A 19,441-nucleotide genomic window follows, 5' to 3' on the forward strand; every position below is an offset into this window, starting at 1 on the left:
TTCAATGTATGGCTTGTCATGAGGGCTGCAAGGTGGTGCAGCTGGTTAGCACTGTTGCCTCGCAGCAAGAAGGTCGGCGTTTCTGCGTGGAGTTTGCATGTTCTCCCCATGCAGCATGGGTTCCTCAGCTTCCTCCCACAAGTCCAAAAGCATGTTGAGGTTAATTGGTGATTCTAAATTGTCCATAGGTGTGAGTGTGCTTGGTTGTCTGTCTCTAAGTGTATCCCTGCAATAGACTGGTGACCTGTCCAGGGTGTCCCCTGCCTTTGCCCTAAGTCGGCTGGGATAGACTCCAGCCCCCCGCAACCCTAGTGAGGATTAAGCAGTGTACAGATAATGAACCTTGAGAACAAGCACACACATGATCACACCTATGGACAATTTAGAATCACTAATTAACCTCAGCATGTCTTCGGACTTTGGGAGGAAGCCCAAGAACCCAGCAAGAATCCATGCAAGGAGAACATGCAAACTCCACACAGAAAGACCCCAGACCGAGGTTTGAACTCAGGACCTTTGAACTGCACAAAAAAAAAAAAAGCTGACTGCTCTAGAGCATCTTTCTGAGAATGCAAAGCAAGTAAAATAATCACAGTCTCACTGCTTGTGAAAATCAGACACACATAGCCTGCTAAACTCATGTATGGATTGGAACAAATTTTTGTTCTAAACATTTGCTTTATTTATTTATTGTCAGCTTTATTTTATGTTTTTTTTTATGTCATACAAAACATTTCTGCCAGATAGCTACTGGCATTTCCACTCAAAGGAGGAGACACAAGTATCTGACCTCAAACCAGTAATCTTCAGATTACTAATCAGTCCTCTAAAGTCAGGGCTACCTACCACCTAAGTTGCCCATCTATTATTTCTACTTGGCCACTGTAATATGGTAGACTAGAATCAGCCCTGCTGAACAATGACAAAAAAGCTATAAATCATTTTTTCTGTACATGTGAGCAGTTCAAAGTGAGAGCATCAAGCCTTACTTTGGGTTAGTTTGAGGTGAGTTTCTAACAAAATAATAAATATCGGATGAAATGTATTCACCACTTTTCTTTTTATCACATATTTTTCTCTATAGATTATAGTGAACATGAGTCAGTACACAGTCTTTGACCAGCAGAGGTTCTCTGGTGGAGACAAGCATCCAAAGCTACCATTCTTGTTGTCCTTGTCATCAACTGACAGTCCATTGACAGGCTTGTTTTGTTGTTCACCTTCATCTTCTGCTGGGCTGCTCTCTTCCCCTTCTTCCTCTTCATTGTCACTTCTCTCATCTCTAGTTAACTGCATCACATGAAAGAAATACAGTAAACGTAAAGAACAAGATATGACAGGAATATGGAGTTGATGTTCAGTCAAAAAGTAAGTATTGATAACAACTGTTAGTCTGAATAGTTTCATAGTTTGTTTTCAATGAGTGTACACTCATGTGATGTTTCAGTGGCATTACTAAGACTAAAAGCAAATATCTGTAGATGAAAGATGAGTAGACCTACAGTGCCAAACATGAATTTCTTGACCATGCGGAGAATGAGATAGGCCCAGAATATATGAAGACAGAGAAGGAGCACCAGCATCACGTTGAAGAAGTAGTAGCCGAAGAAGGCTGGGTAGTGGAGAATAGGGTACACCCAGGTGCAGTGGATTAGCCTGAAACACAGACAAATGAGAAACAACAAGTAAAAAATCCATAATATTCAGGGTGTAGCTAATGTCTTGTGTGAATGAATTCTATTGTGTGTTTTTGACTGTTAAGTTGTACTTCAGTCAGCACCAGTTGCTCACACTCAGAGACTTGCTCTCTCTCTGTAGCAGGGCTGGAGTTAGCAGTCAGTGGCATGACATACATGAGACTGAAGGTGATTGACCAGCATCATGTTGATAGATGACGTGACTTAAGGACACTGTCATTGCACAGTAGTTTGAATGACCACTATATTTAACTGTCCAACAGTGGCATGAAGTTAAAACAAAGTGTGGTGGTAAGGTCTGGCTGTGGTATGGGTTTAGGTTTTAGTTTTAGTTGAGTTATTTCCTGTTTTATTTCAAAATATCACTTTCTTTTTGCATGAATGAAGGAAGCCAAATAATATGCAGAATACTGTCAGTTACTAGGAATTTAGGAATAAAATTTCATACTGTCTGTTGTTTAGCATACTTCTGAAAACACACACACACACACACACACACACACACACACACACACACACAAGCTTACCAAAATGGAAAGATGACCAGTCGTGTTACCAGGAACACAATGGCAAACAAAACAAAAAGTGTTTGGCAGGTTTTCTCCCATTTGGCGTAGTTGAATAATTTCGCAGACTGAAATAGAAAGGAGTTTTACTGTTAATGAAGCAAGTTTGAACTGAATTATGGTCCATTTTACTCAATATCACAAAGTATAAACCCTGAATGATATCACAGTACAATTTTAACCAGCCACACCCATTGTCAATGTTCAGCATCAATACAGGAAGTAAGTTAAAGTAGTTTGCTCAAGAGGCAGAAAGTAAAGTTGTGGAGACTGGAGTGGTAGATTGGAAAAACAAACAATATGGATAATACTCCACAAGGTGGAGTTAATCCTGGCCATGCATTACCCATTAAAGTCTCTGAGTTTACACCTTACCTTTGAACCACTGAAATCATGACTTTTTTCTTAGAAAATACTGTTTGTAGTGAAATTTTAATAATATACTATATGTATACTATATACCAGCCCTAAAACTTGCTCTTCTTTTTAAGTCAAATTAAATCAAGTTTATTGTCATTTTTGCTGTACAGACAACAGTAGTACAAACAAGATGAGAGAGTGATTCTTCAGGATCCAAAAACTAAAAGCAACTAAATAAAGTGTTTGCATGTCTGGATCAGCAGTTCAGCATTCTGACAGCTTGTGAAATGAAGCTGTTGAAGCTGTTGATTGGTCTGGAGGTTCTTCCTGCAGTGCTCCAGAAACGTTTGCCTGATGGCAGCAGTTCAAATAGTTTATGGAGAGGGTGAGAGGAGTCTAAAATCATAATAGATATGTATCGTAATGCTGTTAACTATAGCTGTGGGCTGCAAGGTGGCTCGGTGGTTAGTACCGTCACCTCGCTGAGGACTGAGAAGGTCGCCGGTTCGCGTCCCAGTGAGGACACCCGGGATCCTTCTGCACGGAGTTTGCATGTTGTCCCCGTGCAGTGTGGGTTCGCTCCGGGTTCTCCAGGTTGAGGTTAATTGGTGATTCTAAATTGGTGTGAATGTGAGTGTGCTTGGTTGTCTGTCTCTTAGTGTAGTCCTGTGATAGACTGGTGACCTGTCCAGGGTGTCCCCTGCCTTCACCCTAAGTCAGCTGGGATAGACTCCAGCCCCCCCGTGACCTTAGTGAGGACTAAGCGGTGTATAGATAATAGATGGATGGAACTATAGCTGTCGAGACAAGCCTCAGTGTCACTGCCTTTACTTGCAATACATGGTACATCAATTTAGAACTGTAAATGTTATCCAGTTATAATAACTAGGTGCTGAAGCTGCCTCACCTTAACTAGAGTGTAGTTTCATCGCACTGATTGTAGAGAAAAGAAGGTTTAAAATGCTGGCACTAAATATTTCAGTGGTCTGCAGAGGGGTCAGTCACATGACATTAAAAAATGCATGTCAAATAAAAATACTAAAAGTTGTATGTTTTGTCATCTCAAGCTCCAAAAATGTCAGGTGTGTCAGTTAAAAATAAATGACTATGACATGGTTTTATGTTTGAAACCTTTAAGATAAACCACATTTTACAAATACAAGTACCTCTACAGCTACTGAGATAATATCATGCCAAACATGGAACATTTGAAGTATCCCATTGTTATTATAATTCTGAATAATTTTTAAAAATCAGCAGTTTACATTGATGTCTGTTCAGACTTTAAAGAAATGTATTAGGTGGGTAAGATTATTGTGACCAAATCAGTATTTAACCAAATGTGAAGTACAGTCACCAGTAGTTATGTCGTTGAATAATGGCCTGAAAAGTCTAAATGCAGAACATTATGATGCTACTGTGAAGTTGATTAGACATCTTATGCTGTCAGATACTTGTCTGAAATTCACAGTCACAGTGACCTTTGACCACCAAAATCAAATCAAGTTATTTTTGAGTTTGAATTTAAAGAAATTCCCTCAATTTATCACAAGAATAGGATAGATGTGTGTACAGTCTGAAGGACAGCTTATCCATTCATCCATCATCTATACACCACTTCATCCTCTGTAGGGCCACTGGGGGCTGGAGTCTATCCCAACATTTTTATATCATAAGTAGTTATTATATAGAAGTGTTGCATTTTATTTCCCAGTTGCTATGTCATCTCATGGGATCTATCCTGTTTTCAACAATTCAGTAATTTTACAATAATAAAAACTTTTGAATCTAATTGTTTATTCGTATTTGAAGTAAAAATGCATTTACGTAGCATATTTCCTGCCATTCCTGATGTTGACATATGGCATAGATGTTAATTATCAAGTAATATGACCAGGAAAAAAAAATGTTTCAAGAAATAAACTGAGCAAATTTCTGGACACTGTTATGTGAATGGCCTATTTGAAATCTTATAAAGATGAAACTTCTTTGTACACTTTGTTCTAGACTCAACAAAATACATTACATCCATTTTACAAAAGCTTGATCTTGTCATCCAGTTTTAAAATGGCACAAGGTAATGTAGCTGTTTAAAGGAACATGTGGCTGTGACTGACCTCCAGTAAAACATCAGAAGCATCATGGACAAGCATGACCAGTGTTCCTATACGAATGTAGTTGACACACCAGGAAAATGATAAAAGGACAAGTGTGGCCAAATGGTGGATGATTTGCTCCTTAAAGTCCTGAAAGAGAAAACAAATACCATTACATCAAATACCATTACATCAGGTAACATGGCAAACTCTCACAGTCAGGGGTACGTGTCTCTTCACAAATCCTGTAAGTTTACATTATGCATGAATTCTATCTATCCATCCTACACACAAATAAGCCAAGATACAAGTTAGAGAATTACAGAGTGGCAGAGAGGGAAGTAAAGAGTCAAACAGAGAAAAGACACACTCTCTTTTCTCTCTCACTGACTGTTGTTGACTGTTATTCGATATAAATACATCACAGACTCCTGAAATTCCAAATAGGTACTGCACAATAGTCTATAGTAGCCAAAAAATAGATATTACTAATAACGCTATTTCAATGTTTTTTTTCCTAATCGCATTATTTTTAATGGTCCTGTAACAAATGTCCTGTGGCAATTTTACACAACTTTAAATATGTGATTTAAAGTTAAGGCTGAGGCCTCTGACAACTACTACTCACCTTTCTCTTCACATCAAAAGCAACACTGAAGAGAAGACAGCCATAGAAGCTCATCTCCAATATATAATACCAGTACTGAGACTCCAGCATGGACTGCAGACAAAGAGAGGAACAGAAACAGAGACAGAGTCAGACAGAGATGGACAGCATGTAACATGAAGCTATCGTCAATCTCAGTCTTCTAGACAAAAGGTTTGTCCCTTAAGGCTGTGCTCTTTGTGCTCACCCCTTTAGCTACAGGGAGAGAACTGTAAAACAATCTAGTTTGCACTCTGGGGTTTCATCTCTCACACAATTCCATTTTTCAAAGGCAAGTGCAGGCTTATAATGGCACTGTGGGATCACGTGCACTGTGAGCCACAACATTAAAACCACTGACAGGTAAAGTATATACCACTGACCATGACTCCTGGCATTCATAAGGATGCTACTGTGGCACATACCACCCACTTGACCATGCACACCTCTCTGTGACAACAGAACCCTCAGACATCAGTTGCCTCCCCCAGCAGGACAATTTGCCCTGCAGCACCACACAACCTACACAGAAACCGCTTGAAGAACATGACGAAGAGCGCAAAACTCCCCATATCTCAATCTGACTGAACAACACACATGGACACATTCCACCCCAAAATGCAGAAGACTACTATGTAGGTCAGATTTCCCACCACCTATAGAAACCTTAAAACTGTATACTGTCATTTCCAAACAGTTACACGAGAGGGTAAACTCCCTGCAGCTCATGCTCAGACCACCGCTAGATGTGATATGCCTGTGTTGCAAAACCCAAAGTCTTTCATGTTGCTGAAGATTTTTTACAAATCGCAAGTTATTCTCATCATTAGCTGAATATTTACATAATGACTTCACAAAGTGTCAACTGACAGTTGATGCTGAAATGTCATCATCATCATCATCAGAAGCTGATATGTGGCCAGATAACATTTCAGAGGAAAGGATGTCTTATTTCTTTAAAATCGTGACTCCTCTAATATTGTATCTCCTTTACTTGCACTTCTCTTCCCATTTGGCTCTGAACAAACCAACTTCTGTGGTGATGTGGTGTGGTGCAGTTTTAGCTGTTATTTTCAAATTGTGTTTGTATTTTCACCTGCTCAGTCCACAACTGCCAATAACTATATTTCTGGCTTTCAGTAGCAGAGACACACACAACATTTTGTAAAATTGCTTCATGGGAATTTGTTTTTATTTTAAAAATGTGGTCAGTCTCGTGTTATTTTAAAACAAAGAAAGACATCTTTCTAGAGCCAGAAACTAAAGAAAGCAGCAGTGGAAGAAACATCTTGACAAAATCCTTGTACTGAATGAGGTTTTAGGAATCAAGACTTCATAGTCAAGGATATGACTGTTGCAGGAGCTATTATGCTTAAAGGATAAAGAAAAAGAAATTATTTAAAAGATTTGATAAAAATCAGCAGTAAAACTTGAATTGCTTTCAATTAAAATTTCTGATTGTATGAATGTAAAATATAAAACAAACCTGCTTGGGAAAATCTGTCCATACTTCCTTTGTGTCATAAAGCCATTCTTTCTGCAATAATATAGAGAAAATGTTATGTCTTATGTGCTTTATTTCAAATGTAGAAGAACAGCAATGATCCATAAGGTTCTATTTAGCATGAATAGCTACGGCCACAAGGCAAGGGGGTTTAAAGTAGCTCAGAAATTTCACAGCTGCCTGCAGCTGCTTTCCACAATAAAAGCCTCTGGCTGAGATGGACTCATTATATAAAATACTTACATCATACAACGCCACTAGTCCTCCGATGAAAGCAGACAAGTAGAAGACAAACCTCCAACTGGAAAGAAGCAGAGAGGAGACACATAAACCATGGGTAGTGGAAGTATTCCTCCAATATTATAACCACAAACGCACACATCCAATCGCATACACATGGACGCACACACACACACACAACGAGTAGTGACCTGGCTTCTCTGAATTTCTTTAGAACTCCTGGAAAGTCCTGTCTGCGTCTTCTTCTGAACCAGCGCTCCACTTGTCTCACTGACAAACTGCTTTTCTTAGAAAGACCATCAACGTCTGCCTGGTATTGAAATATTTACACACACACACGCACACGCGCACACACACATGCCCACACACACACACACACACACACACACACACACACTTTAAAACATGTCTGTATTCCAGGAACAACCTTGCACTTCCATCTCCTCGGTAACAGACCTCCAGTAGTCATGCTTTGTGTAGATCCAATGAGTGTTGTCAGCAGTAAGGTTTGTAAACTATCTATACAACCGGTACCCACAATAGGGATTTTAAAAAGATGTCATATGATGAGGCTGTTTTTTTTAAAATATGTTTTCAGATGCGTTAAGAATAATACTACAAGATCAGAATTTATTTATTTATTTACTTACTTATTTGTTTGTTTGTTTGTTTGTTTAATAAAGCCAAATAAAGAACCCTTGTTTCTGGTTGCTGTCATGGTCAGACGAGACAATAGCATGTAGCAGTATATATGCTTTAAGTATATACAGGAATGGTAGCATCTGTTTTGGGGAAAAAATGAGACATTTAAGCTTCATTTTAGGCAAATTTGTCACAATGAATGAGTAATATTTCTCTGGATGTTACAGGAAGACTGAGATGGACTGGCGACCTGTCCAGGGTGTCCCCTGCCTTCGCCCTAAGTCGGCTGGGATAGACTCCAGCCCCCCCCACGACCCTAGTGAGGATTAAGCGGTGTATAGAAAATGGATGGATGGATGTTACAGGAAGACAGATTTGTATGAACTTAAAAAAACAACAATCATTTATGTTTTCTCTTCGGTGACAGAGTTTCTAGATGAAAACACAAACAAGAGAAGACCAGGTAATGATGCACATTATTATGTGTTATTTGTGTAACTCATACATGACGGCAACTAAGCAAATGTCAGAGAACTAAAAAATTAAAATGTTGAATTCTCTTGCTGAGGAGGGAAATCCAGACAGTGCACATACAGTATACATAACATATGAAGAGCTCATTTGCAAAAGCAGATAACTCCATTTTCACAAACCTTCAGAAAACCCACTTTTCCATCGTTTATGAGACAATATCAGTCAAAATTAAGTTATCTCTATTTTTGTCATGTCATTTCTACTGAGTCAAACCCACTCAACTTCAGTTTGATAGATATTATATCACGCAAACAACAAAAAAATAAAAATCTACAAAAATGGAGTTATCTGATTTTGCAAATGAACTCTTCATGTATTATAATTAATAATAAAACAATGAGTAGAACTATGAAAATAAGAGCTAGGTTGTAAAAACAAACAAATAGTTTGCTGAATGCTTGTCTGCCGACACATCACTTACAGAAAATGGGACAAAGTTCCACCTGCCAGCAGCAGAAAAATGTGGTTTTAGTGGCATGGAAAATTTAAAAAATGAATATAATTCTTAACACCACTGGTGAACAATGTTGAACTGGCACAGGACTGATTCAAGTGTGTCTTTGTTTACCGAAGCAGGATTTCTACACTGAGTAGTGTAGTAGAGTTCCAGGACGGGGTTGTCCTCTGGTTTTATGTGGACTCTCTGCTTGATTCCAAAAGAGGCTGCAAGTGATGTTGCTATCCATCTGGAATACAGCACAATACAAGATTCAATTCTATGTCGATAGGGGACATACAGCCTGTAATGGACTTAATGACATGTTAGAGGGCGCACATTTATTTACATGTCTAAATAAAAAAAATAGCTTGTATAATATTGATAACATTACAGAAAAAAACACTGTCATAATACACAAGACGAGCGTGTTCGGATTCCTTTGGGTCATTCTGTGATCTCTCCTTATGTGGAACAGTCGATGTGTGCCAGGTGTGACTGTAGTTGACATGCAATCCACTAAAATTAACAGGGTATTAAAATGGTTTCTTTATGTTATCAAAGAAAGTTAGGGTGCAGTTGGTACAAGGAGAAGATTCAGGGACTTCATTGTCTGAGCTACAAATTGACTATTGTGTTTGATGCTTTGGATTTTGCCAAAGAAAAAATCTAATCAAAACCTTTCACTTGAAAGTTCAATTACAACAGGCTTGTTTCACTGCTTAATTAAAAGCCTTCATTAGACCCTTCAAAGTCCGCGAGTTCACAGACTGTCAACAACAATGTGATACTTAGTCTTTTGACACCGTTGTTGGTCTTCAAAAAATGATTCGATACATAATACATAACAGTTATTTTACTGTTAAACAATAAAATGATAATAATGTCTATTGATTATTAGTAATACTATCATTTTCTGTAGGGTCATGGGGGTGCTGGAGTCTCTCCCAGCTGACTTAGGGTGAAGGCAGGGTTTATCCTGGACAGGGTGAGAAACCACGCAGGCAGGAAGCTTATATTTAGCTCCGAAGCTACGTTCAGCAAGATCTGTGACAGTCCGTTTCAATAACTTCTGGAATGACTTGAACTGTATTATAGTTTTTCTCAGTCGCTTTGGTACGTTTTTCGAATCATCCTCGACATTTGCAAAACAGTAAGTGCATTTCTCAAAACAATTCATACAAATAGCAAAACAGCATGGATTACCTGCAAAAGGCAGTTACTTGCACAATCCTTAGTTCACAAGTCCTTGTGTCAATGTGTACAGACAAGACAGTCAAATTGTTTAGTCATGTTGTCAATATAACAGTGTACTATGGAGGGATGTTCTGATGTAAACTATGGCTAAAGTTTTAATGACAATTATTGTAAATTGTGAAACTTTGCTATGCCATATGGTAAAGGAGATGGGGTCGCAACTCCTCACATCACCTTGTGTTGTGCCAGAACAGCAGCCGAGTTGACAAATTGGAATGCCAAATGCCGGAAATGCCAATGTGTTAGTGACATAACCGCCTCTGCCGTAACCCTGGCAAGGGAGGCATGGGGTGTACTAGCAGTTGCCTGAGGTGCGCACCCAAGGTGGGAAGGAGGCGCCTCACTGCTCCATTCTAGACCAGCTCCAAGCAAAGTCTAGCCACTGCCCTGCCAACCAGCTCGTTCTTTGGGAGCCATCCTACGGCTGGTGGAAACCGGGAAGACCTGCCATCACCTTTCTGGACACCCTAAAGGGGGATACTGGTGCGACCACCTCAGCCAAGCTCTCCGCATCCATGACCCACAGGATGGATTGGAACCTAAGACGTGAAGCTCAGCTGAGGCCGCCATGATGATGATGAGGATAGTAAATTGTAAGTTACACCTCAGGCTATGTGGGAGATTGATTGCAAGAGACTGGACAAGATTCGAATTTACACTTCTACTGTTTGTACTGTAATTTGTTGACAGACCATGTCACTGCGATACAGAAAGGAAAAGACAGCACTGCATAGCACAAAGAAAAAAACAAAAGTAGAAATGTGAACATTGGACTATCTCCTTATGGAAAACTGTACATGCAGTGCTGTAGGAAATACAGTGCAGTCTTCCTCTATACTTGCCAGTTGATGGTTCATAAAATGCATCTTTGAGCTATTTCAGAAAACTGGTTGGTCATTGGTTGATCTATGTAATGCTACACACATTTCTCTTCATTAGAGAAAGTTAAGATTCACCTGAGAGAAATTTACCAGTTTAGGTTAGATTTAGAAAAAAAGTCTAATGGAAGTGCATATAAATATGCTCGACATATTATATATATATTCTTGGGGCTTTGAGGATGTTCAGCACAAATTTCAGCTCAATCAGAAAATATACAGATGGAGACATAGAGAACACACACAAAGAAGTCCAAAAATGATTAAATTAATTTTAGCTTTGAGGGACAAACAACAACAACAACAACAACAACAACAACAACAAAAACAACTCTAAAAGTATTTGGAGTGGGGCACTATGTCCTACTGGACAATCCTGGGTGAGCTGGTATGGAATGACTCAACTGTTAAAGTAAATTGTGCCTCCAAAGTACCCCTATCCTACATTTTAATTAGTGTATCATTCATTTATCTTAAAATACATTTTTATTGGTGAGTTATTTTTCTGCCTTTCTCATGCTTATCACATTAGCTGAAAAACAACTCCTTTCCCAAAGAAAACACTTTTGACTTTGTCTAATGATGTATTGGAAGTAGGGCAAAAACTATTGTCAGACATGTGCACGTACTGTCCCAGTGAACAGCACCTTCTTGGTTCTCTGTTATTACGTCATCTTTGTGAGAATCAAGTTTCTTCAAGAAACAGCAGCCCTCTGCCCTAATCTGGAGAAAGAACAGGTGTGCCAACTGTTTTTCTAATCCCATTGTTCTCATCTCTTACTATTTATTCGTCTTTATAAATGTCTTCAATGTGATCATCAGACAGAATTTCAAAATGATCACTCAATTATAGATTACCAATAGAAGGTTTAAATTAATGTTACTTGATACTTTATAGACTCGGTACAAAGAGTTAGCTACAGCTTTGTAAAAAAAAAAACATCCAAATAAGGTTTACAGATGTTCCACACATGTTTTCTTCAAGATTTACAAATGATTTTGTGGCCAATATACTGAGACTACAAGTCATTGTGACCATGTTTTTTCCAGCCCATGGCACAGCTTTATTGCATGTCACTACCCCCTCTCCCCCACCCTTCCTGACGCTCTTCAACTGCTCATAAATTAAGTCTAATTATTTACCATGTCAGCTATGCTACAATATATAAATCATAAACAAATTGCTTTAAATGACTGAACAATAAATTGTAATAATCAGCAAATATTATTATCTAACCTTTTATAGTTTGCTAACTGAAAAGCAATAACTAAAGTTCAATTTCCATTAATTAACAATGCTTTTTAAGTGTTACGAAATTGTGACCTTTTTGGGGAAATCTTTTCTGGACTATTTTGTTGCCATACAGTAAGTTTACAGTAGGTTTTGCATTACTTCGCAATACTGGATTATTGCAGCGTAATGCAATTTTATTGCAAGACGAAAGACGTAATCAGGAAAAAAAATCTCCACTGTGAGCTCCTGGAGGCTCCATGGTTTGTTGTGCTCATGTGCTTTTAATAGTTTGTGTACAAGCACAGCACTCAGAGGAAGAAGTTATCAGGTTTTTGACACATACACTATACTTGTTATGTAGTCTGCTGTACATAGAATGTGGATCGTACCTTTCAAACAGGTATCTGATGAGTAAAAAGACGAAGGCATAGGGGACAGTGACGTAAAGATGAGAGGCTCTGGCATAGACTCGACCCTCCTTGTCCTCCAGGTCAGCCCATGTCAGGCCCTCAGGCAGCCAGATTCTGTCCCACCAGAACCACGCATACAGTGTGTCCATATTTCCTCCTCCTTGATGCAGCCACTAGGTTATGCACACACAAAAGGGGTAAGGTTATTAACTACCCATCGGCATCCAGTAGGACTGTGATATAACTAACAGTTTCACAAAAACATTGTCAAGTAGGTGATAAAGTGATACCCAAGTTATTAACCTTTGACACTGGATTTGTTACCAGTGTTTATTTCCATCTGGAGAAACTTCTGTTTTATGTCCAGCTTTTAGTAAAGCCTAAATACATGCTGTCTTTTTTTTTCTTTTTTTTAAAGAGTATTTTACATACATGATCCCCCCTTACAACTGTGTTCTTCTGTCAAGCATTGTAACCTGCACATTTTTCATCAAAACATATAATTTTAACTGACAATTAACTATTCATCTATCCATCCATTATCTATACACCACTTAATCCTCACTAGGGTCGCAGGAGGGGCTGGAGCCTATCCCAGCTGACTTAGGGCAAAGGCAGAGAACACCCTGGACAGGTCACCAGTCTATCACAGGGCCACACTTAGAGACAGACAACCAAGCACACTCACATGCACACCTACGGACAATTTAGAATCACCAATTAACCTCAACATGGTTTTGGACTGTGGGAGGAACCCGGAGAGAACCCACGCTGCACGGGGAGAACATGCAAACTAAACTCGGTGCTAACCACCGAGCCACCTTGCAGCCCAACAATTAACTAAATTAACTAAAATACACTTAATTTGAACAAATTAAAACATTAAGTAATGACCAAAGTGCAAAAGATAAAGCACAAGTTATCTTTTTTTAAAATAGATGTGATGAGGGACAGACAGAAACTACAACAAGCTAACTGCAGTTACAGGTGTTACAGTTGCTGCAGTGAACATAAGGTTTGTTTCCTAAACAAATATTGACCTACTGATCATGCCCTTATTGTCAGATCACTTCCACACTTTGCCTAATAGCCTCTCTCTCATTAAAGCATGCAGAGACAGAGAGCGACAGAGTGAGAGACAGTGAAATTCTGGGTTGCACTTTGGTAACATATAGCACAATCCCAATTCAAAGCAGTTAATAATCGTGTGTGTGTGTGTGTGTGTGTGTGTGTGTGTGTGTGTGATGTAAAGAATCACATGCCAAGCTCAGGCTAACAACACCGGTTATCTATCAGTCTGCAGTGAAAAGCCAAATTGTTGAGTCTCCAACCCATTACTAGGACTTCCCTACAACAGGTGGACAACCAGGCCAGCTGATATTCCCCTGCAATGATCCTGTAATGGCCACTCATTCAAAACACCAGGAAGTGAAAGTGCTGTCTTGAAAAGGTGACATGAAAACCAGGCAACTTGGCCATTTACATAGATAGATAGATAGATAGATAGATAGATAGATAGATAGATAGATAGATAGATAGATAATGGATGGCTTCTGCATGTCCTCAGATAAATACATTATTTTGATACTGTAGACCCTAGTAAATTTCCAAAGAAGGTATGAATGATGGGGATGCAGCGGCCCCTTCAGGAGACCGCGAGAGTGATACGTTTAGTGTGTTGCCTATCCCAGACGTACATTCCACAAAACTTACGAATTAAATGATCCTAAAGAAACACTTTCTCATCTTGCCTGTACTACTGTGTATGCACAGCAAAATGACAATAAACTTGGTTTGATTTGAAAATGTTATGCAAGTGCATGTGCGTCTCTGTGTGTGTACATTCAGCTGCTTTATTGACAGGATCACTAGTGATGTAGACACAGTCCTATCTAGACTTCTGGATACAACTATCTTTATTTGTCATTTATTAATTAAACTCTGCCTGCCCTGGCGGGTAGTCTTATGTGTTTTTATGTCCTCTACCAGAGTCCTGTAGGAGCTTGAGGGTTCTGTGCAGCATCTTAGCTGTTCTGAGGACTGCACTCTTCTGGAGGGGGATCTCAGATGTTGTTCCAGGTATCTGCTGAAGCCACTCTCCCAGTTTGGGATTTACAGCCTTGAATGTTCCAATCACCACTAGTTCTGCTGTTGCCTTAATTTTTCACATCTTTTCTAGCTCCTCTCTCAGCCCTTGGTGTTTTTCCACCTTCTCATGTTCCTACTTCTTGATGTTGCTGTCACTTGGGATTTCTACATCTATCACTACTGCCTTCTGCTGTCTATCGACCACCACAATGTCTGGTTGATTAGCCACCACTAGTTTATCAGTCTGGATTTGGTAGTCCCACAGGATCTTAGCTTGGTCGTTCTCTACCACCTTTGGAGGAGTCTTCCATTTTGATCATGGGACTTCTTGCCCACACTCGGTGCAGATGTTTCTGTACACCAAGCCAGCTACTTGGTTATAGCATCCCACCTATGATGTGCCTGCCTACATCTTACAGCCTGCTGTTATGTGCTGTACTGGGCTCCTGTCTGATGAGGTAGAACCTGGCCTCTGTTGAGCTTATGCCTGTTCTTGTGCTGCCATGATTAGTGCCTCTGTGCTGTCTTTGAGACCAGTTTATTTCAGCCAGGAGATTCCGCATTTTAATCTCAAATAAATTTGTGGGCAGTCCTGGAGGGATTTGTGTTACCAAATTACAATATAAGCATTTCCACTGAAACCCAGAGAATTCACTCTGTAACCTGCACGATGTGTTCAATCTGCATGTGGTAGAAAACTCTGATTTTTTTTCTGGTTTACTCAGAACATGGAGTAAACGGCGGGTGGATGTTCTGACCATTTAACATAAAACCTAAAAATACTGAGTCAAAGTACAGTATATTCTGAAATGATAGACAAAAACCAAAAGTTTTACTTTGTGGAAGTGTTCAAGTTGCCTAAAAGTAAAGAAAACTAAAACCTCTGAATCACCTCTGCAAAGGCTTGACGACCAGTTTTTCAGTGCCTCAGGCTTTACAAGCATCCAGTAAACATATTGTTCTTGACTTGTCCGTTACCTGTTTGTATAAGGTGTCAAATGACATTAAAGGAGATCTGCCTCCAGTCAAAGTACCTGTCATTCCACCTTTACATAGCTGCTGGCTGTACAAAGGTGACCCAGCTATTTGGATCTTTGCATCTACCAAACTGAAGTTGAAAAAAATTCTCAAAGATCATAAACTCCCACAATGAATCTTAACTTTTAGATTTTAGACAGGCAGACCACACAAATAGAATCTCTCAGGATCTTTGTGTTGATTTTTCTGAGAACAGAGACTTAACTTATTAATTTGGCCTTGATGAAAAGCTGTAGCAAATTTCTCTAACTGAAGAGAAGCAAAAAACTTGGAACTGCCACTCACATTGTAAAACAAGCAGAGGGCATCCCAGTCACACTTCAAAGTCACAGCAGAACAAAGGCTTACCTTTCCACTGTCAGTGCTAGCAGATAGAGCAGGTAAGGGCAGTTGGTTCCACACCGGTTGACTGCTTGTGTTTGCTGTGGGAAAGGAACACGATGGTAAATTCCTCTATGTGCCTGCCCACTCTGCCCCCCCCTCCCCCACAACAAACAGCAAGCCATTCTCTCCTGGTAGGGTCACACCCAACCCAGGCACAATTACCAGCGGAGCTTTTTATTCTGTTACTCCCCTCTCCAGGAAGTAGAGGTTGGCTAGTGGATTGCCACAACACAATTTTTTTTCTCCCTGCCCTGAGGGGATCTAAGACCTTGTTTGCATTGTGTTTCTGATAAAGTATAACTGAACAAATCTCCCAGGTACAGAGACAACTGGGAAATTATGTTTACAATTAAAAACAATACAAAATATGCTAAAATTGTACCAAATATATTCTTACAGGTGAAATAAATATAAAGGTGCATAGTGTAACAAGCTTTTACTTGTGAACTGACAAACTGCTTTCAACCCTTACACTTCAGTTCCGCTAATATGTTCAGTCATTAATGTATTTCAAAAGGTGTATAATTAACTCAAATTTCTCTGTTGCATGCAGGCAAACATTTTAATGACAAAGTGGTGCTGTTTTACATTATACTCCTTAATTTATAATAACACCATTTCTACTGGGTTGATACCATTTACACAGACTCTCTTTTAAATTGACATCAGCTTAAAGCAGACAGGTATGCTTCCTTTAAGTGGTTGTAAAATGAGGTCCATCTCGGTGTGGTTAGGGTGGGTGTGTGTGTGTTGACAGAGCAAACAGTGTGCTGGTACTCAATGTCAGGCTGCATCAATAGAACCTCTGATGACACGTCTTACTAATGATTAACATGATAACCACATGGAAAGGTACCTGGGAAGAACCAGAAAAATGCTGTATTACAACAGAGAGTATGATTAGTGCCGAGCTGCAGAATCATTCAGTCGTCCTATCAATGGCAAACAAAAATGTTGTTTGTGTGTTCATGTTGATTTCAGGGTTTGGTGAGTGGAAGAAAAAAATTTAATTAATAAAGCAATAAGGTCATGACACTGAAAGTGTCAAAATTTGTCAAAGAACTAGAGAGCAGCTCATAAACAGATCACCTTTAAAATCACTTGATGATGTACCTCAACGTGGTTACGACTCTGCTGCCACCTTCTGGTGTCTCAGCTGCCATCAAAAACTAGATTCAGATTACTCAAAATAAACTTGCCAGAAATATATCTTCCTACACACATGTGATGGGACCATTTTGAAAATCACTTGTTATTTCATTGGAAAGAAGAAGTATTGACAATAACTTAGGCTAAACCTTGCTACACAATTTTGTTAGTTAACAAAATGTGACATTTTTGAAACACATTAAACAACTCCTTCACACTAATGAAAATGACTGGAATATAGAGATGCTTGACTAAGGGACAAAGTGGTGACTATTTCTTTTGAATACTTAGAATAATGTCTTTAAATGTAATAACTGAAATTTAAAAAAAAAAAAAAGAGGAGGTCAGTGAACAAAGTCAACAAATGAGAAGAGTTCACAGTGTGAGTTCACTTAAGGTAGCATTAAGTGTTTGAAAAACAGATGGGCGGAATGACGGTGTTATGACAGGTAAAATCTTTAAGACAATGGAGGAAACATGTACAGGAACATGGAAATGACAACATTAAACAAATATATTCAAATATATTTAAATAATGTTATTTTGATTTCAGTAAATTAGATTTGTCATCCAATACCTCTGACACTGTTTACAATAACAAAAAATAGATCAGATATTAAATAAAATAATTTCCAGATGAATTAGTAATGACAATAATTGTTGGTTGTAGTCTAACATTGCTTCTGCATTTGAATACATAATTAAAATAAAGATTCCTTACATGGGGACCATCTAAGGAAAGGCCACAAAATGGAAGAAGCCCAACCTGCCATATATAGGCAACTGTTCACAGAGTTGTAAAGCAAAGCCCACATACACTTGTAAACAGCATGTATAGCATGGCAGTGTTGGATATGAACAGACACAAATGCCAAGAGGATTCAAGAGGCTTCATTCGAACTTTCTAGCTCGCAGTCACATGTCATAAAAGATAGAACTATCCTGCAGGTCACAGGGCCATGTAAATCAGCTTTGCAGACTAGGGGAAGCCAAAGCCAGGACAAGCAGAGCCCACTTAGGAATTCCTTTATCACACTTATCAGAGCTGCAAAGGATCGTAACACAAAGAAGCTTTTGGGGAAAGACGAAGAAAAACATTCAACCACGCAGACCTTACAGATGGCCGGGTGTAATGTATTGCCCCGGGCTTAACGTATTGCTCCGCTGACCCCTCATTTCCTGTGGCATGCAACAACTGAACTTATGAATGAACAGTGAAGATACAGTACCAGGGGATGTGCCTTATTATCTTACTTAAGTTTAATTGTTATTAAATGTGGAAGTATAATGTCCTGATAAATACTCCAAAATATAATCAGAATTGTATTAACCCTTCTTTAGTTTATCAGCTTGTTATATAATCCTATATCCTAACACTGTATTATTTTTGTACCCATAATAGATAACTAGCTCATGTAAGACACCTCGTGATGAACTGGATGTGACACATTTTCATTTCCAACAAGCTTGCCTTTATATAATTACAAGTATATATAGTTCTATAACAACATTGTTACTACTTTACTATTAAAGGCCTCTTCACCCAAAAAGCAGCGGCATTCTCTGACTGCAGTAGAATTGCTCACTCTTGGTCTTTCCATGTTCTCAACTTTGACTGCCACACCCTGATCTTCCCACTCTGGAGCTAAAGGCCTCATCTCTTCATCAGACATCAGACATCGCTGCATCCACATCCAAATCCAAGGATGCTGCAAGTATTGAGCTTTCATCTCTAAACGGGTGTTTCATGATTACAATTGGCCTTTCGACCAATATTTCAAATTTAACAGATTATCTGCTGCTTCGGGTGAAAAGACTTTTAAGTCTCCAAGCCACCACTCTGCTCCACATTCAGTTTTTCACACTCATATTGTCAACCAGCATTTTCATCATTGTTTGTATTTTTTTTGTATGTTTGTTGTTGTTATTTGTTTGTTTTAGTTAGTAATAAATGTTGTGTGTGTGTATACAGCTGTTTCCTGTGTTTTCTATAGCTTACATCCAGTCACTTTACGTATCTGATCTTTAGTTACCTAAACTCTAAGTTAGTTCCTTTAACTTCATAAAACACTCTTGACTGATCACCAAGAGTAAACAATTTATTTGAATTATTATGCTGACTCTGAGATTATATCACTGGACGAATAATTCAAAGGTTGGTTTTTAGTAATTTTAATTAATGCAATCACTTGCTTTGGTGTGGAAGTACGTCCTATTTTCTACTTTTAACTTTCTCTGAAGTCTTTGACAACACATGCATCTTGGTCACAAAAAACAAACAC

At 38.9% G+C, this 19,441-nt stretch overlaps 1 protein-coding gene across 1 annotated transcript; it reads right to left on the reverse strand.

Annotated features, from left to right (window-relative positions):
• Positions 1-904: 904 nt before the first annotated feature.
• cers3a (ceramide synthase 3a) lies at positions 905-16,046 on the reverse strand. Its single transcript, XM_008304240.1, has 11 exons — positions 15,975-16,046; positions 12,480-12,673; positions 8,854-8,971; positions 7,301-7,419; positions 7,113-7,170; positions 6,852-6,902; positions 5,348-5,440; positions 4,741-4,869; positions 2,225-2,331; positions 1,503-1,656; positions 905-1,290 (listed from the first exon to the last, which is right to left on the reverse strand). The coding sequence occupies exons 2-11, from the start codon at positions 12,647-12,649 to the stop codon at positions 1,102-1,104; spliced, it is 1,188 nt and encodes a 395-aa protein (XP_008302462.1). The 5' UTR covers positions 12,650-12,673; positions 15,975-16,046; the 3' UTR covers positions 905-1,101.
• Positions 16,047-19,441: the final 3,395 nt, after the last annotated feature.

The sequence above is a fragment of the Stegastes partitus genome, unplaced genomic scaffold (assembly GCF_000690725.1).
Source record: "Stegastes partitus isolate 25-593 unplaced genomic scaffold, Stegastes_partitus-1.0.2 Scaffold2175, whole genome shotgun sequence".
Taxonomy (NCBI): domain Eukaryota; kingdom Metazoa; phylum Chordata; class Actinopteri; family Pomacentridae; genus Stegastes; species Stegastes partitus.

Coding starts and splice junctions, on each gene's coding strand:
- cers3a (XM_008304240.1), bottom strand. CDS start 12,649: ATGGACACACTGTATGCGTGGTTCTGGTGGGACAGAATCTGGCTGCCT. Junction 5,441..6,851: donor GGACAGATTTTCCCAAGCAG/GTTTGTTTTATA, acceptor CTTTGTCTGCAG/TCCATGCTGGAGTCTCAGTA. Junction 4,870..5,347: donor CTTTTGATGTGAAGAGAAAG/GTGAGTAGTAGT, acceptor TTTCTCTTTCAG/GACTTTAAGGAGCAAATCAT.